At 43.8% G+C, this 25,099-nt stretch overlaps 1 protein-coding gene across 1 annotated transcript in view; it reads left to right on the top strand.

The window, feature by feature from the left end:
• The window catches only part of CIZ1 (CDKN1A interacting zinc finger protein 1), a gene marked incomplete in the record, with an annotated part of 37,234 nt that overhangs the window by 6,885 nt on the left and 5,250 nt on the right, over nt 1-25,099 (top strand). The window contains 6 exon segments of the mRNA XM_073600428.1: nt 13,138-13,298; nt 13,371-13,492; nt 14,729-14,895; nt 15,219-15,351; nt 19,359-19,425; nt 21,562-21,602. Of these exon segments, the coding sequence (XP_073456529.1) occupies nt 13,147-13,298; nt 13,371-13,492; nt 14,729-14,895; nt 15,219-15,351; nt 19,359-19,425; nt 21,562-21,602 (682 nt within the window).

Genomic DNA, 25,099 nt, shown 5'->3' with positions numbered 1-25,099 from the left:
GTCCCCGTATAAAGGAGAACATAAACCCACCCACCCATCATATCGGTCATCTCTGTACATCAGAGGCCCCAGTACATGAGCCCTCCAATGACACAGTATCCTCTTCACATCAGAGCTCTTACTATTGGCTCCAGCAGTGGGGTAGAGGATTTGAAGTGGAAGAGAGAGCAGGGTACACACCTGTGTACTGCTATGAAAACCTGGGTGCTCACCTGGTCCGCAGCCAGAAAAGTCCAAGGAAAATGAAGAGAAGTGGCAGCACATTCAGGAATTAAAATCAAAGACTTTATTGGAACTCCATAAAAGGGTGAAACATGACACACAAACGACCCAAAGGTGCTCAGTAGGTGCGTTTCACACAAATGCGCTTACTCATTACAGTAATAAGTAAGCACGTTTGTGTGAGATGCGCCTACTGAGCACCTTTGGGTCGTTTGTGTGTCATGTTTCACCCTTTTATGGAGTTCCAATAAAGTCTTTGATTCCTGGATATGCTGCCACGTCTCTTCGTTTTCCAGAAGATTTGAGGTGGACTTCCATCCTTTTAATGCTGGAGGTGGCCCTGCTTGCCACCTGCAGTGGATCAGAATCATGCATTGCCATGGTGTTGGGTGAGCTGGTCACCATCAGCAGACCAACGAATGATGCCATCCTGGCCCCAGAGCATCATTGGATGTTATGGTGCTGGCGGACGGCATTATGACAACTGATGCTTTTCCAGGGCGAACTGGCTTCCATGCTTGCGGCACCCTTGTTGAGAAAACCGTTAAGGGGAGACTAGTATGTGCCATGTTATGATGGAGTCTCCTATGTTTTACATGACCGGTAGGGAAAGGAGAGTGTGTAATGTTATGAGGCAGGTACATATATATTAGATGACAGGTGGCGGGTGGATAAGTACTATGTTATAAGGAGTAGGCACATACATATTAGATGACATGTAGGTGGAGAAGAGCATGTTATGTTGTAGTCCCATATATAACAGGTAAGGGGAGAAGAGTTTGTAGCATGCTATATGAGCAGATGCATTTTACATTACTTATCTAATAGTGGGTAGGGAAGAGGAGACAGAAGGTGAAAAGGCCGCACACCAGATCCCAGCAACTATATAGAGAGGATAAAGATACGGCTTCAGCCTAAACTCCTCTTGGCTATGCGCCTCTGACATGTTTCGCCCCACCTACAGGACTTAATCCTAGAGATTTCTGAAACATGTCAGAGAAACATAGCTACGAGTTCAGGCTGAAGCCCTATATTTACCTCCTATAGTGGTTGGGTTCTGGTGTGCAGTCTTTCTACCTTCTGTCTTCCAATCTCTCAGCTAGCCTGGATGAGTTTGTTTGAACGTTGGTACCGGATCTGTGCTTTGGACTGCAGGGGGAACTTTATGTATAGGGGGAGCAGAGTATGTCCTATAGGCCAGACACATACATATAAGATGTAAGGTAGTGGTTGGACAGTGTGTGTACTGTTATAGGAAGCAGACACTTATATTAGATAGCAGGTGGATGTGTATGTGCTTTTAATGTTCTATGGCAGGCACATACGGGATGACAGGTTTGGGTGAGGGAGTATGTTCTATAATGAGGCAGGTAGTTGCAGATGACAAATATGTATTGTCTGGATGTGGAGCGTTGACCCATTTGAGCAGAAAAGGAGTATGTTGTATGCAATGATTGCGTTTTGAATAGATTGATGAGCCCCACTACATGTTGCACTAATGCAGAGTTGCACTCTTTTCCAGCTGGGGACTGCTGCGAGGACTTTATTGTGGTTCCGGTGAATACAGAATATAGTAATAGTAGAGTATATAGCAGTTCTTTGCTCCTGTACTGTTCATGTAGGACATTAAGCATGACCTGGCAGGCCCCCTGTGCCATCAGGAAGACCGATGTGTTATCTGATGCACTCTAGTGCCATTGGATAGAATGACGCATGACCTTAGTTGAAGGACACAAATCCATAAAGTCCAACCTATGTGTGATTATATGTCAGTATTACATTGTATATCCCTGTATGTTGCAGTCGTTCAGGTGCTTATCTAATAGTTTTATTGACACTATCGATGCTCCCCGCTGAGACCACCGCCTGTGGAAGGGAATTCCACATCCTTGCCGCTCTTTCAGTAAAGAACCCTCTACGTAGTTTATGGTTAAACCTCTTTTCTTCTAATTTTAATGAGTGGCCACATGTCTTGTTAAACTCCCTTCCGCAAAAAAGTTTTCTCCCTATTGCGGGGTCACCAGTATGGTATTTATAAATTGAAATCATATCTCCTCACAAGCGTCTCTTCTCCAGAGAGAATAAGTTCAGTGCTCACAGCCTTTCCTCATAACTAATATACTCCAGACCCTTTATTAGCTTTGTTGCCCTTCTTTGTACTTGCTCCATTTCCAGTACATCCTTCCTGAGGACTGGTGCCCAGAACTGGACAGCATACTCTAGGTGCGGCCAGACCAGAGTCTTGTAGAGCTGGAGAATTATCATTTTATCTCTGGAGTTAATCCCTTTTTAATGCATGCCAATATTCTGTTTGCTTTGTTACCAGCAGCTTGGCATTGCATGCCATTGCTGAGCCTATCATCTACTAGGACCCCCAGGTCCTTTTCCATCCTAGATTCCCCCAGAGGTTCTCCCCCAGTGTATAGATAGCATTCATATTTTTGCCACCCAAATGCATTATTTTAAATTTTTCTACATTAAACCTCATTTGCCATGTAGTTGTCCACCCTATTAATTTGTTCAGATCTACTTGCAAGGTTTCCACATCCTGCAGAGAAGTTATTGCCCTGCTTAGCTTAGTATTGTCCGCAAATACAGAGATTGAACTGTTTATTCCATCCTCCAGGCCGTTTACGAACAAATTAAATAGGATTGGTCCCAGCACAGAACCTTAGGAGGGCCCCCGCTTACCCACCTCTGACCTTAAAGCAATAGTTCTCAACTCCTGTCCTCGGGGCCCACTAACAGGCCAGGTTTGCAAGAGAACTAAAATATATCACAGGTGATATCATTTGGTCCTCAGTGATTACAGTATTCTAGTCTGCATCTCCCCAAGGTAATACTTAAAATCTGGCCTGTTTGTGAATCCTGAGGACAGGAGTTGAGAACCACTGCCTTAAAGGCTTCCATGTTGATGGTTACTTGACAGACTGCTGCATTACCCAGGAGACGGACATAAGACCTGGCAGGCTGCTTTGACGTCTGGGAGACTGATGCACAAATTGCTATTTATTTTAGACTGCTGTGTAAAGTTAAAGTGGTTCTAAAGGCTCAAACTTCCTGTGTGCAGCAGCCGCCCCCCCCCCCCCCCCCCCCCAATACTTACCTGAGCCCCATCGCGATCTAGCGATGTGCACAGCCGCTTCGGGTCTCTGTAGACTCTCAAACCTCATTGGCTGAGACAGTCCTTCAAACCAGTGAGCCAATGAGAGGAAGCGGGGTCGAGCAGTGGCTCTGTGTCTGAATGGAAGCTGTTTGCTCTGGGGGGCACTTGGCAGGAAGGAGGTGTCAGGAGTGCCAGTGGGGCACCTGAGAAGAGGAGGATCGGGGCTGCTATGTGCAAAATCATTCCACAGAGCAGGTAAGTAAAACATGTTTGGTTTTTTTGGTTTTTTTGGTTTTTTAAGAAAAAAATTGCCTTCAATACAGTGTTGCCAACCACCCGTTAATTTACGGGCAGCCCTGTAAATTTCACCCTATCTTCGGGGTGCCCGTAAGTGTCCATCACGGGCAGCGGTGCCCATAAAAAAAATGGCTGCAGTCCGACAGCGCAACTGTGCATGCGGTTTTCCGACGCCTGACGGGCTTGGGAGAACTCGTATACACTCGGCCGGGCGCCACGGGTGGGTGCATGTGCAGTGATGTAATGGCGCTGCCTGGCGCCATTTTTGAATGGCCGCCACTCGTTCTCGGTGGCGCCTTGCCACAGTAGGGGTCTGGGGGGGTCGATGATGCTTGGCCTTGATAGGATGGGATTCCGGAACGGAGCACTGACTATCCATCCATCCAGGTCCGTCAGACCTCAGATGTGTATTATGCTGAACTACCTATACTGAGCCAAGTATGGAGGAGGGAAGACAGACAGTGTGACTGAGCAGGAGCAGAGCCATCCACAGAGAGAGACCCCTTCCTGTACCATGTCGGCACAGCCTCTGACCCCCCTTCCTGTACCATGTCGGCACAGCCTCTGACCCCCCCTCCTGTACCATGTCGGCACAGCCTCTGACCCCCCCTCCTGTACCATGTCGGCACAGCCTCTGACCCCCCCTCCTGTACCATGTCGGCACAGCCTCTGACCCCCCCCTCCTGTACCATGTCGGCACAGCCTCTGACCCCCCCCTCCTGTACCATGTCGGCACAGCCTCTGACCCCCCCCTCCTGTACCATGTCGGCACAGCCTCTGACCCCCCCCTCCTGTACCATGTCGGCACAGCCTCTGACCCCCCCTCCTGTACCATGTCGGCACAGCCTCTGACCCCCCCTCCTGTACCATGTCGGCACAGCCTCTGACCCCCCCCTCCTGTACCATGTGGGCACAGCCTCTGACCCCCCCCTCCTGTACCATGTGGGCACAGCCTCTGACCCCCCCCTCCTGTACCATGTGGGCACAGCCTCTGACCCCCCCCTCCTGTACCATGTGGGCACAGCCTCTGACCCCCCCCTCCTGTACCATGTGGGCACAGCCTCCGACCCCCCCCCCCCTCCTGTACCATGTGGGCACAGCCTCCGACCCCCCCCCCCCCTCCTGTACCATGTGGGCACAGCCTCCGACCCCCCCCCCCTCCTGTACCATGTGGGCACAGCCTCCGACCCCCCCCCCCCTCCTGTACCATGTGGGCACAGCCTCCGACCCCCCCCCCCTCCTGTACCATGTGGGCACAGCCTCCGACCCCCCCCCCCTCCTGTACCATGTGGGCACAGCCTCCGACCCCCCCCCCTCCTGTACCATGTGGGCACAGCCTCCGACCCCCCCCCCCTCCTGTACCATGTGGGCACAGCCTCCGACCCCCCCCCCTCCGTACCATGTGGGCACAGCCTCCGACCCCCCCCCCCTCCTGTACCATGTGGGCACAGCCTCCGACCCCCCCCCCCCCCCCTCCTGTACCATGTGGGCACAGCCTCCGACCCCCCCCCCCTCCTGTACCATGTGGGCACAGCCTCCGACCCCCCCCCCCCTCCTGTACCATGTGGGCACAGCCTCCGACCCCCCCCCCCCCCTCCTGTACCATGTGGGCACAGCCTCCGACCCCCCCCCCCCTCCTGTACCATGTGGGCACAGCCTCCGACCCCCCCCCCCCCCTCCTGTACCATGTGGGCACAGCCTCCGACCCCCCCCCCCCCCCCCTCCTGTACCATGTGGGCACAGCCTCCGACCCCCCCCCCCCCCCCTCCTGTACCATGTGGGCACAGCCTCCGACCCCCCCCCCCTCCTGTACCATGTGGGCACAGCCTCCGACCCCCCCCCCCCCCTCCTGTACCATGTGGGCACAGCCTCCGACCCCCCCCCCCCCCTCCTGTACCATGTGAGCACAGCCTCTGACCCCCCCCCCCCCCCCCCGTACCATGTGGGCACAGCCCCCGACCCCCCCCCCCCCCTCCGTACCATGTAAATGGAGAAATATGGTTTTTGACTTTTATTTACCTTAAACACATTGCTAATAGCACTAGCTACATGTGTTTAGTTTAAATATTGATATTTGCACTGATAACAGGCATTGTAGGTACTGCCAGTGCCAGTAAAAAATGTGGCTCTGCCAGTAAGTTTCATAATTTGTGCCAGCCCCAAAAAAAAATTGGTGGTGTTTGTAAATTTTGGGGTCCTGCCAGAAAATTTTACTTCGGGGGGTTGGCAGCACTGCTTCAATATCACTTTAAAGTAGCATTAAACCCAAAAGCAAACATTTATTCTATTGCAGCTTAACCTTTTTTTTTTTTTTTTTTGATGTGATGGCTGCATTCGTTTCCTTTTTTAGACTTTCTTCTATTTTCATCAGCAAGTCTGTTGTGTTTCAGAAGTGAACGCTCTCTAGCAGAATGTATCAGTTTACATGGATGGGACAAACAACTTAACACTGACGGGTGCTGACAACGATCAACTGTTATTTACTCATGCAAAACCTTTATCCCAAAAGGGGGGAAAAAAAAAAATTGGTTTGCCATTACTGACTGTATAGTGTGAGCTGGCGTTTGGCTTCAATTTTTTAGTGTATCTAAACCTTCTAATATGTTAACCCCCCTCCTTCCAGACGGACAATGCTGCTGTCTTACCTCCTGTGCTCATTCATCTAGAGTTGTGTTTCACTAAAAAAGGTGTGTTATTGGCCAGATCACCTGATGAAAACAGAGGGGCAAAAAACCTTACAAAAAACAAATGCAGCCACCACATCGAACAATTGGTAAGCTGCACTATAATATATATTTTTTTTAAGTTTTCGGCTTATTACCATTTTAAGCCCATAGATAATACTCACTGCATTGGTCCTGGGGTTTTCAAGTAACAAGGTTTTCTAGTAGATGGCTGTGAAGGATCTATGGATCCAGGCCGTCTTATAGAAGAGCATATAAAATATTGATAATGTTACTGAGCAGCGGTGATGTCATCCACTGCAATAGTTATGAGTGGGAGATAATTTAGTTCACTTGCAAGGTGGGAGTAAAGGATTAACAAATCCATGTTCTTCAGACTGATTTGAGAGTTTGGCTTTTTCATTTCTGGGCATTATTTCTAGCATCTTGTCAGACTTTTATGTAATAATTTTTTATAATAATAATTTGAAGTGGAGTTCCTTAGGATTTTATGCAAATCTAACATGTTTCTGTCTGGTATCCTGTTTTACTGTGTAATTTATTTTTATATATATATTTTTAAAGCATATTTACATCTGTGTGTAACTCTGCAAAGGATTTACAAATATATGCTTACACAAAAAAAAGTTTTTTTTTTTTTTTTTTATGTGAATCTTTTGCAGATTCACACACAGAAATAAATATGTTTTAAAAAAATACACAGTAAAACATGATACCAGACAACATGTTAGATTTGCATAAAATCCTAAGGAACTTCACTTCAAATTAAAAAATGATTTTTACCTAGAGCTCCTGCAGACTTCCTGGTGACAGCCTGCACCAGGAAGTCTGGCAGGATCTCCAGGTAAGAAGTGTTACTAAACCCACAACAATAAAATCAGTCTGTATTTGCAGTAAAGCATACTTATACTCGCTGTGGAATCTAAGGGGTTAATCCTGCGCGTTGTAAAAAGGCTGTTTTGATCCTGTCTTCTCTGATCCTCCCCCCTTCCACTGTCCCCAAATCCATCTCCTGATGAGGCAGAGCCTTTAGAGTTACCTGCACATGCTCAGTTTGGTGTGTACTGTTAGAGAGAGTTTTTTTTTTTGGCTTTCTTGGGAGTAGAGCTGCAAGATTCTGGCTAAAATAAGAATCACAGTTTTTTTTTTTTTTTTGCTTAGAATAAAGATCAGGAGTCTCTCGGTGTAACATCTTTCACATTACACAAAAAAAAATAGAAGTCCGGCTAACTATACTGTGTTTTTTTTAAAGAAAAATGAGGGTGAGTGCTGCGCTATCCAGGAGAACTGAAAAAAGTTGCTGCTACAGGTAACAGTATAAAGTGAATACTACAGTTTAAATAGGAAGCTACCAACAACACGATAGTATATATTGTGGTGTGGTATAGACCACTGAAGGGCGATCCCAAATAAGTGCTATTGCCCTATCGGACAGTGAAAACAAAAACAATGTGCAAAATACTGCAATAAATAAATTCTATCTGTAAACGTTCATTAATATTTACACATGAGTATATTTATTTATTTATACTGAATAGATACGTGTACAAAATATAGCAATAAATAAGCTTAAAACCAACGGTATAGTTAATTGTGCAGAAAAATATAAATCAATGTGCAAATACAGTCATATATAGAGCTTCCTGTGTAAACGTGCAAAAAAAAGTGCATAGTGATATGTGACATAGACTTTCTAATCACAACGCAATCAGATAGTGTCACAGCAATAGATAAATCAAATCAAGTCTGACAATATGAAAGAGTCCAAGCATCATGAATTCAGTGTAATAATGTCTGCTTAAAAAACAATAAAAAAAGTCCAATGTGCAAAAAACAAACAAAGTGAAGTGCCTGAGGTGAGACAGGTGTGTGTCCTCTTCTTCGTGCATGAATCACACAAAAGTAAGCAGTGGCCCCTTACCTAGCGGTAATGGGAAAACCGCAAAGAAGCAAATACTGGTGGGTGTTGTCTTTTCTTGGGGTCCCTGGACCAGAGCCGGTCCTATCTTTGTCTTTGTGCCTCGGTGTAGGTGAAACCGGTAATAAAGTACAAAGGGGTACCAGATAGTGTAGTATTTTTAGGCAGGACTAAGCTTTATTAAAACATCAGGGTGTACTCACATTCAACATAAAGAAACAGCGTCTATCTCCTACGAGCGGCGAGCTTGTTAACCTCGATCAGTGTAGAGTGCCTATTCCGTCCCTACGCGTGACGTCACCGATCACGTGACTCATCTGCTGCCACTTCCAGCAACATCTCCTCGCTACTGGAAGTGCTGGAAGCTGGAAATGGCAGCAGACAAGTCACGTGATCTGATTGCGTTGTGATTAGAGAGTCTATGTCACATATCACTATGCACTTTTTTTTTTTTTTTTTTTTGCACATTTACACAGGAAGCTCTATATATGACTGTGTTTGCACATTGATTTATATTTTTTTGCACAATTAACTGTACCGTTGGTTTTAAGCTTATTTATTGCTATATTTTGTACACTTATCTATTCATTAATATTTACACATGAGTATATTTATACTGAACGTTTACAGATAGAATTTATTTATTGCAATATTTTGCACATTGTTTTTGTTTTCACTGTCTGATAGGGCAATAGCACTTATTTATTTGGGATCGCCCTTCAGTGGTCTATACCACACCACAATATATACTATCTTGTTGGTAGCTTCCTATTTAAACTGTAGTATTCACTTTATACTGTTACCTGTAGCAGCAACTTTTTTCAGTTCTCCTGGATAGCGCAGCACTCACCCTCATTTTTCTTTCATTCATCTATGGGCTTTGTTTGACCCCATTCGGTGCTTGCAGCTGTTCGTATCTTCACCTTTCTGCCACGGTAGCGCAGGAATAACCCACATTATATACTGTTTTTGTTTTTTATTTGTTGACTTTTTTTTTTTTCCCCAAAAAAATTGCGTTTGAAAGACTGCTGCACAAGTACCGTGTGACATAAAATAACGCAACAACCATTATTTTATTCTCTAGGGTCTCTGCTAATATATAGATATAGATTTTAACTTTGTAAGAAACAAGTGTCAGAAAAAGGCTTATGCCCCGTACACACGGTCGGATTTTCCGATGGAAAATGTCCGATCGGAGCGTGTTGTAGGAAATTCCGACCGTGTGTGGGCTCCATCGGACATTTTCCATCGGATTTTCCGACACACAAAGTTGGAGAGCAGGAGATAAAATTTTCCGACAACAAAATCCGTTGTCGGAAATTCCGATCGTGTGTACACAAATCCGACGGACAAAGTGCCACGCATGCTCAGAATAAATAAAGAGACAAAAGCTATTGGTCACTGCCCCGTTTATAGTCCCGACGTACATGTTTTACGTCACCGCGTTTAAAACGATCAGATTTTCCGACAACTTTGTGTGACCGTGTGTAGACAAAACAAGTTTGAGCCAACATCCGTCGGAAAAAATCCTAGGATTTTGTTGTCGGAATGTCCGAACAAAGTCCGACCGTGTGTACAGGGCATTAGACTTTAAAGCGGAGTTCCACCCAGAAATGGAACTTCCGCTGTCCAGATTTCTCACCCCCTCTGGTGTCACATTTTGGCACCTTTCGGGGGGGGGGGAGGGAGCGGGAAGCAGATACCTGTCAAATCCAGGTATCTGCTCCCGCTTCCAGAGAAAATCGCCGCACATTGTGTGACAATTTATGCAATGTTCAGCACATTCTTCCCCAGACACCCCCCCCGCGCTGTCTTCCAGGAGACGCACAGGTCCCAGAAGACAGCAGGGACCATTCAGATCACGCAGTGCGCCTTGTGCAATAGGGAACCAGGAGTGCAGCTGAAAGTCTTCCTTATCAGGAATGGAGGTGGCAGCACCAGGGAGTCTGGGGTGCCGACATTGCAGGCTCCCTGGACAAGTAAGTGTCCTAATATTAAAGGGGTTGTAAAGGTGGTGTGTGTTTTTTAGTTTTTTTTTTTTTTTTTTTTGTTTTAAATAACAAACATGTTATACTTACCTCCACTGTGCAGCTCGTTTTGCACAGAGTGGCCCCGAACCTGGTCTTCTGGGGTCCCTTGGCGGCTGTCTCAGCTCCTCCCCACAAGAACTAAACACCTTCATGTGAGCTCTCTCGCATGGTGTTTAGTTCTTGCGGGCGCGCTCCCGTGATACAGTCAGCGGCTATAGCCGCTGACTGTATCACTCAGCCCCGCCCCCCGGCGCGACACGTCATTGGATGTGATTGACAGCAGCGCGAACCAATGGCTGCGCTGCTTTCAATCAATCCACTCTAGCCAATCAACGGCCAGGCTGAGCGGCGAAGAGGACGTCGGGAGCAAGCGCGGGACTTTTGAGGGGTCAGGTAACTAAAACTGGGGGGCTGGGGGGGCCGGCATTGTTGGATGTTTTTTCACCTTAAAGCGGGGGTCCACCTAAACCGCCAAAAAAAAAAAAAAAATATTAAAAGCCAGCAGCTACAAATACTGCAGCTGCTGACTTTTAATAAATGGCCACTTACCTGTCCCAGGGTCCAGCGATGCCCGCTCGGTTCTCGGCAGCTGCCGCCACCATCCTAGGTGAGGGAATCAGGAAGTGAAGCGTTGCGGCTTCACTTGCCGGTTCCCTACTGCGCGTGTCGCGCTGCGCATCATAACTGGTCCCCGCTATCTCCTGGGAGCTGTGTGTTTCCCAGGAGACAGCGCGGAGGGACAGGAAGAGGCATAGACTCCCATGGGAGTCTATGCCGGAAGTGGGTGCAAATACCTGTCTTAGACAGGTATCTGCACCCCCCTCCCCCCTGAAAGGTGCCAAATGTGACACCGGAGGGGGGGAGGGTTCCGAAAAGCGGAAGTTCCATTTTTTTGTGGAACTCCGCTTTAATGCATAGGATGCATTAAGGTGAAAAAAAGTGAACCTTTACAACCCCTTTAAGTCAGCAGATGTATTTGCATGTTACATTTTATTTGATTTTTTTTTCCGCCTGCGGAACGCCGATTTAAGTTGTTAAACTTCCCCAAGTTCATTCCTTTGATCTAAGAACGAAAAGTTACAATGTTTGGACAGTGTTGTGAAAAACTTGGCAGACTGCCCGTTTTTTCTTTTGACAGCTGAGTGAGCAGAGAACTCTATACACTTATTACATGAATGAATCGGAAATTCTGTATAGGGATCGTGAGGGGGTGGGTTGAATCAAGATCATAATTTTTTTTAACGATTAATCGTGCAGCTCTACTTGGGAAGGTGTATGTAATCAACACAGGGCCAATCAGCACTGTCCAGACAGAGGGTCAGGGGTCCTGCAGCCTCACAGGACAATCAGAGTGGAATGAAAACTCCCCCTACAAGCTTTAACCAGACACTGATAGAAGTCACAAGACTGCTGATGAGAAAAGGGATTTTGCAGTTTTATATTATAAATGTAGAGGAATGGGATTGTAACGGTGCTATCAACAACTGAATTCTTTTTATTACTACAAAAAGCATAGAGCAAACAACAAATGAAATATAAAGATATTTGTTAAAATCAATAGCTGAGCATATACAAAACAATGGGTTTCTGGCGGCCCAAAAGGAAAGGAAAAAGTTGTTACAGGTGAGTATTGATTCCCAACATGTTTCGCCAGTGATGGCTCCCTCAGGGGATAATGTGAGACCACCACACTAGTAATCCAGCTCTAGCATAAACAGAAATGGGATGAGTTTGAAAACATAAATGAGCATAAAGAGAAAGTTGTCATGACTTCCAGTAAATGCACAACACATACCTCCTATGAGTCCGGAACCGAAATATGGAAAGGACTCTGTTGCTAATATGCCCCCCCCCCGAAATGGGGAGACAGGGTCAAGGATCAAAAAAGGCCCGAGCTAGCGGATGATGAAGGGGAGACCATGCATAGCCACAGGGGGTAAGTAAAGACCCAGCTGAAGAAGCAAAAAATTGGTGTCGGTGTATGTGTGTGTGTGTGTGTGTGTGTGTGTGTGTGTGTGTGTGTGTGTGTGTGTGTGTGTGTGTATGTATGTATATATATATATATATATATATATATATATATATATATATATATATATATATATATATATATATATATATATAATTTTTTTTTTTTTTTTTTTCTAACCACAGACAGATGTGGGTCCAGTAGAATGACACTCTGAATAAAAACTTACTATGCTGAAAGATAAAAAAACGTAAGAGTTTAGGGGCACCTTGGTATTGATGCAAATAGATGGAAGAGACCAACTAGTTGTCCCAGTTCATAGACGTTCAACTTAATGAATACTAGAATGCAAAATTAACCACCATTTAGAAAAGGGGAATTTGTGTGTTTACAAATTTATTTCACATGGTGAATATAACGGGTAGTCCATAAGGAAGCTTTAAATGGACCACTGTATTTGACTACAGCATGAAACCTTTTCGAAAAAGTGGCACATAGCTCAACATGTTGAGCTATTATATTTTTAATACACTTTGATTCAGTTGATAGCACTGTTACAATCCCATTCCTCTACATTTATAAATTTTGTCTATCGGGATGAGGTGCATCACATCATAGAGCCACTCAGACTGCACACTTTAGTCTATTGCATTTTCATATTCTATGTACTGTGAGAGACCAGATATAGTGAATGCAGGCTCCTGGGTTTAGTAACACTTTAAGAAAACTGAAGGCATTTGCACTGCAGGCTGAAATGGCTCCTGACTGCAAGGTAATGGGTAAAAATGCTTAGGGTTGTAAGCCTCCAACAGGATGTACTGTTACTGGCAGGATCTCCAGGTATGGACATTTGAAACGGCTTTACAAAAGATATGCTGAAGAAATTACGCCTTTTCTTTTTCCTTAGGCAGTTAGCCAACATGTTCAACCAGCAGCAACAACAGTTCCATCAGCTGATCCAACTTCAGCATCTTCTGCAGCAGCAGCAACAGCACCAGCACAATGTACAACCAGCAGCACACCATCCACCCACTACGCAGCACCCTCTGCCTGCCCAGCATGCTGGATCCAGGTGAGGATATTCTGGATCCAGTGATCTGCCTGTTTCCCTTACAGGCCTTTTACTAACTGCTTTTTTTTACAGGCCTATTACAAATCAGGTCCAGCAGTCGCAGCAAATGTTGAACTTGCGACAAGCCAGCCCTGCCAGGCTTCTCAACACTCATCCCATGATACAGCGAGCTCTACTAATGCAGCAAATGCAAGGTGAGTTTACACACGTTGGAAATTCTGAGAATTTTTTTTCTTGCGCAAAAACGTGCCTAAAAAATCCTCTTGCCTATAAGAAACCTTTCTCTATTACAGCATATATCAAAGAAAAACAGGACCACTCTACTCCTCCCAAAAGTCTAAGGAAATTAATAAAACGGTTAGGCCTCGTTCATACGGGGGTAGATCAATGAGTAACCCTTTGCAAATCCAGCTGCCCTATTTTTAAGTGTGCAGGCTTTAGTGCTCTCATCTTGCTCCTGTTTTAACTTGGTGACTCTCAAATCTTTAATCAGAATGCAGCCATTAGTCAGAATGATCTAAGCTCCTGTCCTAAATCCTCCAGGTCAGTTATTCTCCGAGTAGTGTAGGATCGGGGTGGCAGCTTTGGAGATTGCACATGTGTAAACAGTCTGCAATGACCGCTCCCATATTTCTGTCCTTACAGGTTAAAACTAACTATAACTGTTTAAAATAGAAGTTTGGTTTTTTTCAGATTCATACTTGGCTAGCTGGATGCAGCATTGTTCTGGTAATGCATCTGTCCCCCACCAGGCCCTAACACTGAGAACCGAGTGATCAAACACCACCGTTCGCTTGGTTCTCAGAGCTCCCTAAGCAGAGAGCTGCTGACTGTCAGTCAGCAGCTCTCTGCTCTGCCCCCCCACGCTCAATGGAGTACTGGGCTGTGGAGCGTGCAGAAGTGGCCTGCTCAGGCTCTCAGCGGCTCGCTGAGAGGCTGGGTGCCAGTCCATGCATGTGGGCGGATCCTGACATATAGTTGCAATCCTTGCTGGCCCTGGACCGGCACAGTGACATCAGCGGGGTATAGCCCACTGAAAACGGATTCACAGGAGTGCAGAATGAACTGCACTCCGGTGATCCACAGGAGAAGTACAGCCAAACCAGCTTTGGCTGTATGTCTCCTTTTTATAAGATCTTCGCGTTTTTTCGTTTTTTCCTTCTAGTACAACCTTGCTTCGTGGCTACTGTAAAATGGTTAAAGCAAACCTGCTGTTTTTTTGTTTGGTGTTCATCCAGAGAGAAGGGAAGATGGATAAGAAAGAAGCAACAAGATCCTCTTTCTTTTCCAGTTGATACACATATAGCCTCAAGCTGTATCTGATCTTGTATCCACTCACATCTTAGCCTGTTCATGTTCTCATCGATGCCACAGTATTGCTAAAATTATTTTGAGCTCCTTACTTAGACAAGAATCTATTCTTCTTTTAGCAGGTAATCTCCGAGGTCTCAACATGGTTGCCCCTCCAATGCCGCCCTTCTTTCCCACAGCAGCAAGGCACTCCATTCTGGGCATTCCTCCTATGGGTGTCGCTGTGAAGGCTCCAAATAGGACTTTCCCCCAACTGCCATTCACACAGCCTCGGCATTATCACAAGGTGAGATAAGAAACCATCAAGGCACTCTACATTCAACAGTGAGCACTTCCTGCTCTGTAAGAACATCGCAGCAACCTCAAGGATCCCGGGTGACCGGAATACCCAGGTGCTCTTGTATGCATACACTTATTGTTGGGTTAAGTAACTGACCTGATGCCCTTCTTTCTTCAAAGCCTTATTGGCAGATTAGATTGCCCATCCCAGTAATTGGTAAATGGTGACGTTGTCTGCATATGCACTTCTTTCAACAGCTTTATACTCCCTTTTACTTTTTGTTAGGAGATATATTGCATATATAACCTCAAACTTTGTTCTTCCTGTAGGACCACTACAAAGGCTATGACACAAAGAGAAATGGAGAACAGAGTTCCTCCCTTCCTGAAACCCACTTGGAGAAAACCAGTGCTGAGCTACCACCTACTGCATCTGAGGCTGATGAAAATATCACTTCAGAAGGTAAGAAATTCTCCTTAATTGACACTGGGCCTTCACATTTTTGGCCTTCATTGTCCACTGCCTTCAGAGTGCAGGATTGTGTCATGGGGGTCTCCTAATTTTTAATTTCCATTTTTTTTTTTTTTTTTTTTTTTTTGAGTGGAGATATTCAAAATGTTAGTCTTCACTAGATTTGAGAACGAGGGCTAATCTTCCAGTGGGTACACATGTTCCTGTGAATAGTATACAGAATTTATATAGCGCCATGAGACCGTAAACAGCTAAGTCAATACAAGAGGCTTAGGAGGGCCCTGCCCCATGAGAGCTTACAGTCTAAAAGGGAGTGGCCAGCTGTACAAGAGACAACTGCAAGGGATGAGCTGATAAGAGGAAGTAGAAGTGTAGTTTTTAGGTGGAGACGGGATAGTCTATCCTGCAGGGATGAGTTTTCAAAAATTGCCTAAAGCCGGACGGAGAAGGAGATGGCTGGACTGATTGGGGAAAGGGGTTCCAGATAATGGGAGAGATTCTAGAGAAGTCCTGTAGGCAAGCATGGAAGGAGGTGATGAGGGGAACTAGAGAGCAGGAGGTCCTGGGAGGAGAGTAAATGGTTTTGGTGATATTTGGGGTGAGGTTAATGATTTAGCTGGGGACTTGTGGATGGCTTTGTATAATGTTACAGAATTTTGACTTTCATACATTTTGGGCTAGCAAAACCCAGTGAATGGATTTGTAAGGGGGGGGCAGGCAGTAATGGTTGGTAAGGCGGATAAATCTGGCAGCAGCATTTTTAGACTGAAGGAGGAGTGCCTGTGTAAAGGTAGGCCCTCGAGAAAGGAGTAGGGGGTGTGGGGAGGGAAAAAATTTTGAGCTTAGTACTTCAAAGAGTGAGTTTGAGGAAGTGGTGTAAGTTAGTGATGCATGTGGAAACTCAGTGAGTATGCTGAGGAGTAGAGATTTTTCATCAGTGTAGAGGGTACTGGAGGGTCATCAGCTGACCCTGGGAGGAGGTGTAAATGGAGAAAAGGGGACTGAGGAGCGAGCTATGAGGCACCCCTGCAGAAAGCAGAAGAGATGGGAGATAAAGAATTGTAGATACTGAAGGTGCTCTGAGATGGGTAGGAGGACAACCAGGAAAGCGCAGCCATGGCAGCCAAAAGAACTGTTTTTTTGATGAGGGGTTGGTGGTCTACTGCAGTAAAGTCAGTGGAAAGGTCTAAGAGTAGGAGTATAGAGTTATTAGGTCAATGGTGAGTTTTGGAAAGCGGTTTTAGTGGAGTGTTGCAGGCAGAAGACGGAATGTAGGGGTTGTGAAGGTTCTTATCCATGAAATAGAAGCTCAGATAGTTGTAGATGAAGTACCTAGAACTTCTGGAATAAACGGGAGCAATGAGATGTTTTCTTAAGTTGTGGTGGTAGGTTCCAATAAAGGCTTTTTAAGTGTGGTGGTGGTGACCAATACATGTTGTAGAGGGGCGGGAAAAATGCCAGTAGAGAAGGGGAGATTGAAGATGTGAGTTAGGGAGCATAGAATAGAGCAAAAGGACGACCATAGTAGTTATAAAGAAACATAGAATGCGTTAAGGTGAAAAACCTTGAGGCTTTACAGCCACTTTAAGCCAAATACCCCTTAATTTGTGCTCACCATGGTCGGCCTCCCAGACACTGCAGCTCATAGTGAAAAGGTTAAAGCAGTACTGTGTCAAGCCAGAAGGCAGTGGGCAGGACTAGGTATTGACAAGCTACAGTAGCGGTCACCCCAATAGGAGCTGCATGAGCCAGACTTCGCAAACTTGCAGCAAAGGTATGTTTGATACCTTGCAGGCAAAGTTGGGGAAAGCTGAGCCCTAAATGTATGAATTGTAGGTGGAGGTATGAGGAGAGATATTGTATTATAAACAGGTTTGGTGTTTTCTTTAGCTTAACCTGAACCTTACATTCTGTCTTGTACAGTTGTACAGGCTCCTCTCCTGCTCCGAAATAGCTTACTCTTATTTCGTTGCACACACAAAGCTTCGCGCAGTGTTCTTTAGAGGCTGCAGAATGTGAGGGCCCACCTCATTTCCTGGCTGGAGGATGTCCAACATCTAGATTTTTCCTCAAGTCTTGCTGTCCTTGGTCCACTCCTTTTCATTCATTAGATTTTAGTTCTTTCAATCATGGAGGCTTGTGGTTTTTTTGGTTTTTTTTTTTGTTTTTTTTGGGGTTTTTTTTTTTTTTTTTTTTTTTTTTTTATTGCATCATAGAAGAAAACAAGTAAAACACATACAGATATTGCATATATCGAGTATCAGTCTTGTACCAATATTTCCTATAAGTTAAAGAATATACAAAAATTATGGCCATTATCCCTTTTGGGATTTAGTGAACTGAGTCAACCAATTATCATCATTTTAACAAGTTGGCCATGGTAACCATTACAAGTGAACCTGTAGTAAATGGACAGAAAACAGTTGTTCAAAAAACAAACTCCAAATGACAAAAAATAAAACCGGAAAATAAACTACCTTTTTAGTACAGGGGTAGTCGACCTTAAAGAGGTGAAGATCTACCTGAACAACATGGGAGAAGTTAGGTGGTAAGGAAGCAACATATCTCTCCGCATGGACAGGAGCCAGCAATACAGAGGAGGCATCAGCTTATGCGGCTCTTGCTCCCTACTACAGCTCCAACTTTACAAGTAGTCCCTCTGCATTGCACTCTTTGATGTTCTGGGATGGCGGTTCAGTAAACCCAATCTGCGATCTACTAGTCACCTGGCTGCGATCTACTGGTTTCTGACCCCCACTTCAATAATAATCTTTGCTCCCCTCAGTGCAGCCATGCCTGGTAAAATACCCTCCTGTTGGTTCCAGGGATTTCACTGTGCAGTTCTGCTCAGTGCAACACAGCTTTTGCAAGGGTAATGCCCCAGCTGTTTTTTTTTTTTTTTTTTTTTTTTTTTTTTGTGTGCACACTCACTGTTGCCCCATTCATTCCCATAGACGCACTGTGATTGGCTGGAGGCGAAAATGAGTGTTGCCCATCTATATAAATGAACATAGTCACAGCCTATGTGCCCAGCAGGGTGGATTTGATTTAAATCACTAGTAAAAAGGCTTGATTTAAATCCATAATTTTTAAAGGGCAACTGTCATCTCTGACTCACCGACTGTCCCATGCACTGGAATGGGAAGGCTGGTGATGCGGCAGTGACACAACAAGGTGAGGGATGTGGCGGCAGCAGGTGAGTGGATGCCCAATAACTGGCACTGCCATGATGGATCTGAAATGACAGGTGCTCTTTAAATGTAAGGACTTCTTGCTGGTAGTTAGTTGCAAACAAAATGAAGGTTTCCTATTTAGAATAATAAGTTGTCAGGTTAGTAAAATCGCAATATCAGATCCGATTCAATAATACAGTTTGTAGTGTACATAGATTTGCAAAACAATGGGATAAAGGAACATTCCTGAACTTTGGTTTATCTCATGGTTACTGTGAAATTGTGTGAATGCATTAATGCAGTGCATGTTATCTCAGCTTGCAGAGATTGGATTCATTGCATGAGTACCAAAAATATAAATATTGCAGAATATACAGCCTCATGCTACATGAGCTCCATTTCATGCTGAATAAACTAAATTATTAATGTATCTTAAATAGAAAACTATCTTTTGTAGATAGATTTTTTTTTTTTTTTTTTACTCCAAAAGCATTTTACTTAAATTGTGATAAAAATAAAAAAAGTAATAAAAAAAAAAAAAAAAGTATTTTTTCTTTTATCATTGATTTTTATCCACTCTGGTGCCCAGTAGGAAGACTAGCCATCCAGGACATTTTCCTTGCCTTGTAATTAAAGGGGAGGATCATGGCCAATTATGAAAGTGTTTGAGTTTTTTATTTTTGGTGGTTACTGCTCTTTTTAGGAGATCTCTCATTTGCATTGTTTCCTTACCCACTGTCTTTTTTTTTTTTTTTTTTTTTGTAACTAATGTTCTCCTTTAATCTCTCTTGCATCCTGTGGACTTTCACAAACTTTGCATTGCAGAGGCCGAAAATCTAACTGAATGCAGCATTACCGACCCCCTTGAACCTTCAGCCAAGAGAGCAAGGAGGTAACTAAAAAAACTCACCAAAATGTACTAACTCCCCTCCATTGTCTCATGTTCTCATTTTCTGTTGTCTGGAGCTGCATATCTTGCATTTCTACCTTTTTTCATTTTTTTGCACTTAATGGAATAAATATGGAAAAAGGATGCAATTCCATGTTTATTGTCCAGCCTCATAATAAGCCCACTCTCTGCACTTTTTATTTATTTTTTTTGTGTGTGCATCACATTTGAGAGATTTACCTGTTCCAGAGATGCAACAGGAAGCAAGAGGAAAGCTCTAGAAAGTAAGGGGAGTTGCCCTTTTGGACAGTTGTGACCAGAACTGGTGTTCCCCACCCACTGGAAGTATTCAGTACCAACTGAAGCCTCTCACTTTTCAACAACAATAAACACTCGAAGGCACTTCTAACCATTATACTGTGCAGTTAATCTTTTTACGATTAACTTAATTAATTGACCCTTTATTAACCTTGATACTGATGCTTTCTTTCTTACCCTAGCCTGGGTATTGGGGCCCAGCAGGGACTAACGGCAACACAAATAAAATGCATTGCATAGTAACAGTGAAGAGGCAAAAGTAGCAAGTACTAAATCCTTTAAAAAAAATATTTTGAACAGCCCCTGCTGATTTATCTCTACCAAGTATAAGACCTAAAGCGGATTAAAAATTATGTAAGTGTTAAAAGGGTTGGGTTGGTTTTCTTTTTTGGGGGAACATAGTACAGTATACATAGCCTTAGAGGAGAAGTTTGGGATTTTTAATAAACATTAATGCTCATCTCTATGCTGCAGCATCCGTGTGAAGCTGCAGCTCTCCCACATCGACTCTAAAGCTGGGTATCCCCCTTTTTTTTTTTTTTTCCCTCATTCAACCATTGGGTTTAAGAGAAAAAAAACGGACAAATCCCCAACATTGGTAAGCGATGTTGATGCGGGTATCGCTCCCCCTGCTTGATTGTATTTGGACAGCGGGGCAATAGCTGTCAGCCGAGCAAAAGTATATGCACTTCTGACCCACAAGAGTAGTATGGCCAAAAAAAGCTTTTTTCACTTTAAAATGAACTTGTGCTTTTGCCCATGTGAGGCACATATCAGCCAGCAAGCTTACTCCCCAATGGTCATCTTCTGGGATCCGCATCTTTATAGCAATACCATTACTCCCCTGGGACTTTAATGCAGTGAAAAAAATGTAAATTTATGTAAAAGAGAACATGATTTGTTTTGTTTTTTACAAAATATTAGAAAGTAAACATTCGAAAATACAGGTGCTCTGGTGTAACTACATGGTGATAGATATACAGTACAGTGATACCCCTATAACTTTCTCTTTCAATATGTTTATTGAGAATTTTACTATAACTTAACCAGTAAGGATAATACAATCGTTATCTCGTATCTAAGGCCAACAAGGCCCAATCAGAGGCCAAGAGTCTATACAGTACATCAAGAATCAAAAAACCCCTATAACTTTTGGCTGGGTAGTGCATGTAGTAATCTATTCAATAGAATATCTTCAAAGAGTGTGCCCTGCCAGAGAAGGCCCACGTCTTTCAATTGATCTACACAATATTCATCAGGGGGTATAGAAGCGTCTAAATATCCTCAGTAAATCACCAATCCAAAATCTGAGCCAGATTAAATGGATGCCGTTACACCAGACGTGTAATGTCCTAGAGAAGCCCAGAGTACCAAACAGAAGGAACTGCAGAGACCATCCGTGGCTGGCCAATGTGCGCGATCTCCCATAGCGAGAATCCATGTACACTGAGTAGTCCTATTTAATGGATAATGTTCACCATCATAGTTTAGCATGGATTGACACACAGTAATCATCAAATGTACAATAAGCCAGCCTTCCATAGCGTCAGCCTCAGGGCGATATCGCTAAACAAATCACTGGAGATAGGTAGACTGAGTGCCACTGTTGTCTATGACTAGTTTAAGCTGCCAGGTCTCCCCTCGATTTCAATAATGGGTCCTCAATTCTGTATCAGTGTGTCCTCTCCTCCATTAGCAAACCTCTAGCTGTTAGAAGTAAATATTCTGGAAATGTTTGTAATGCCACCCATCTGCCAGCTTTGGAAGAATAAATGTGTTCATAGCTGCCTTGGCTAACCAATGTGTGTTTCTGTTTGGCAGCTCCGAGAGTGGTACAGATGAGGCCAGCTTCATTGTAGAAGGTAAACTGAATTATTTTGGCAAGACACTACATTGATCTGCTTCCCTTGTTTGCGTCGGTCTCTTGGAATGTTCTCTTTTAAAGGGTTCTTTAATCTAAGTTCTGTTTTATTGTAAAGGAAACCTGTAGCAAAAAAGTAGGAGCCGCAATTAATGTTCTTTTAGGAGTATCTCTTGGTTCACGACTTTGAATCAGTGAGCTGAAACAAGCATGCAGATTGGAAAATAAGAGTTACGTCAGACCTCCTAATATGCTTACTTGCTCCAGTCAGTCCTTCGAAGTACTGAAACTATTGGAACTGTGTGACAGTTCAAATAGCTATTTTCAGAGGGAGGTGTTGACAACAGCAGCCTCCATATTCTCTCATTACAGCTTTACTTTGAAGCGTGGATGAAGTACATTAAGCCTTTGTAAAGTACCATTGATATAATAGTGTCTTTAAAAAGTATTCATACCCTTTGAAATTTCCCATATTTTCATGTTACAAGCAACATAAATATATTTTATTGGGATTTTATGTGATAGACCAACACAGTGGCACATAATTGTGAAGTGGAAGGGAGATGATGGTTTTAAATTTTTAAGACTTTTTTTTTTTTTTACAAATATCTAAAGTGTTTTGTGCATTTGTATTCAGCCCCCTTTACTCTGATACACCTAACTAAAATCTAGTGGAACCCATTGCCTTCAGAAGTCACCTAGTTGGTAAATAGTCCACTTGTGTGTAACTTAATTTCAGTATAAATACAGCTGTTCTGTGAAGCCCTCAGAGGTTTGTTAAAAAACCTTAGTGAACAAACAGCATCATGAAGGCCAAGGAACACCCCAGACAGGTCAGGGAGATAAAGTTGTGGAAATGTTTAAAGCAGGGTTAGGTTATAAAAAAAAAAAAAAAAAAAAAAAAAATCCCAAGCTTTGAACATCTCACTAACCACTGCTCAATCCATCATCCAAAAAAGGAAAGAGTATGGCACAACTGCAAACCCATCCACCTAAACTGACAGGTCGGGCAAGGAGAGCATTAATCAGAGAGGCAGCCAAGAGAACCATGATAACTCTGGAGGAGCTGCAGAGATCCACAGCTCAGGTGGGAGAATCTGTCCACAGGACAACTATTAGTCGTGCACCCCACAAATCTGGCCTTTATGGAAGGGTGGAAAGAAAGCCATGTGGGGGGACACAGCAAACATGTGGAAGAAGGTGCTCTGGTCAGATGAGACCAAAATTGAACTTTTTGGCCTTTAAGCAAAACGCTATGTGTGGCGGAAAACTAACACTGCACGTCACCCTAAACAAGCCATCACCACTGTCAAACCTGGTGGTGGCAGCATCATGTTGTGGGGATGCTTTTCTTCAGCAGGGACAGGGAAGCTGGTCAGAGTTGATGGGAAGATGAATGGAGCCAAATACAGGACAATCTTAGAAGAAAACCTGTTAGTCTGCAAAAGACTTGATACTGGGGCAGAGGTTCACCTTCCAGCAGGGCAACGACCCTAAACATACAGCCAGAGCTACAATGGAATGGTTTAGATCACAGCATATTCATGTGTTAGAATGGCCCAGTCAAAGACCAGACATAAACCCAATTGAGAATTTGTGTCAAGATTTGAAAATTGCTGTTCAGATGCTCTCCATCCAATCTGACAGAGCTTGATCTATTTTGCAAAGAAGAATGGGAAAAAATGTCACCCTAGATGTGCAAAGCTTGTAGAGACATCCCCAAAAAGACTTGCAGCTGTAATGCAGCGAAAGGTGGTTCTACAAAGTAGTGACTGGAATACAAATGCACACCACACTTTTCAGATATTTGTTTGAAAAATTCTGAAAACCATTTTCCCTCCACTTCACAATTATGTGCCACTTTGTGTTGGTCTATAAACTAAAATCCCATTAATACATTTTACATTTTTGGTTGCGGAAAATGTCGAGGGGTATGAATAATTTTTCAAGGCGCTGTATAATAGTTGGCACCTCTTGGGTACTGCAGGTTAGTTTAAAAGGCATTATAAACCTTCCTACCTGCACCTTGTGTTTTTCACCTGCATAAGATGTTCATTGATCATGTACTCTCATGGTATCATTTTATTATTGAAATCCTCACACTCCTACGTCAGCTGTTTGTTTGTGTAGACACACGAGGCATACCACATGGCACTGCACAGGTTAATGCATGACCACTGTCTGTAGTCTGAGAACCTGCATTTCCTGTGAAGTATCAGAAACTTATCCCACAATCCCTGGGTTTCTAGTCTAGTGCAGGTGAGAGCTAAACAGTAATTGGATCTGACACAGCCACAAGCAGGCAGATAATTCAGACACACAGAATGCTCACAATGCAGTAGTAAAATGTTAGTGTCCAAGGCATGCATTGCCATCTATGTGAACAGAACAGGAAGTTGTCTTGTCTTTGGCATATAGGAACAGGCCAGCTGTAAAAATACATGGGCTTGGTGGAGTCGCTCAGTAATACTACAAACAGCCACAACATGTGAGCCCATTATTGCAAGGTAAGGCAAACAAACAGCACAGGGAATATAAGTTCTAGTTAAAACAAGAAGAACTTTTTTTTAAAATATAAAATGCCTAATACCCACCAAGCCCAGGGCATGCTGATATGCCAATTTTGATGGCCTTCTAAGGATTGAAAGTTGGCCCTATCCCTTTCTGCAGAGTGATGTGTATTCTGGAGAATAGATAGACCCAAGAGGGGGCAGGGTTAGCATCTTGGTCATGGGAGATGATACCTAGGAGTGTTCAGTAAGAATGCTGATACTGGAAGGTGCTTGATACTGCATACCAATGTATCCTTAGAAGTCTGAATGTTAAGTTTTAAGGGCTCATTTACACTTGCTTGGACTTTAACGCACATTAAAATGCCTATCGCTTCAACATGCTTATTTAGGTTCAATAAGTTTTTTTTTTATTGTTTTCAACACAAGTTTAAACAGAATAAACAAGAACAGGACTAGGTGCCCGACAAAAGGCGGTCTGGTAAATTTGGGTTGTACAAAAAATATAGTGCATTCTATGTCGTTTATATAGGTAATCTGGGAATGGGTTATTGAGGTAAAGTTCCAAACATAGTACTAACATTCGTATGAGTGTAATTTCTGTTGGTCTGGACTCCCCTGCGACCAGAGCCTGGGGAAATCCATGTATCTAAGCTGAACATCAGGTATTATCAGTACAATAGTATGGGTGTACTTTTAGATGCCTTGGATGATATCAGTGTTTATAGAGGAGCTAGAATACAAGTGATTTCATAGTATGGCTATATACAGACCTAGATGAGAGAGGGGGATTCAACATGCTCTTTTGATGCTTCAGTGATGCTTTTTTGAAGCTGTAATGCAGCTTGGAAAATGTATGTTGTGTTTTTCTATTTGCTTTAAAGAGGCCCAGTAGAACCCTGGCTGAGTAGTACCCCCACTTTGCAGATTCCCCCTGCTCAGTAATTGCCCCAACTTTACTGATTTCCTCACACACACGCACGCACGC

The sequence above is a fragment of the Aquarana catesbeiana genome, linkage group LG09, assembly GCF_042186555.1.
Source record: "Aquarana catesbeiana isolate 2022-GZ linkage group LG09, ASM4218655v1, whole genome shotgun sequence".
Lineage (NCBI taxonomy): Eukaryota > Metazoa > Chordata > Amphibia > Anura > Ranidae > Aquarana > Aquarana catesbeiana.
The sequence above is the reverse complement of the archived record's forward strand: the minus strand, read 5'-3'. Positions and strand labels throughout refer to the sequence as shown.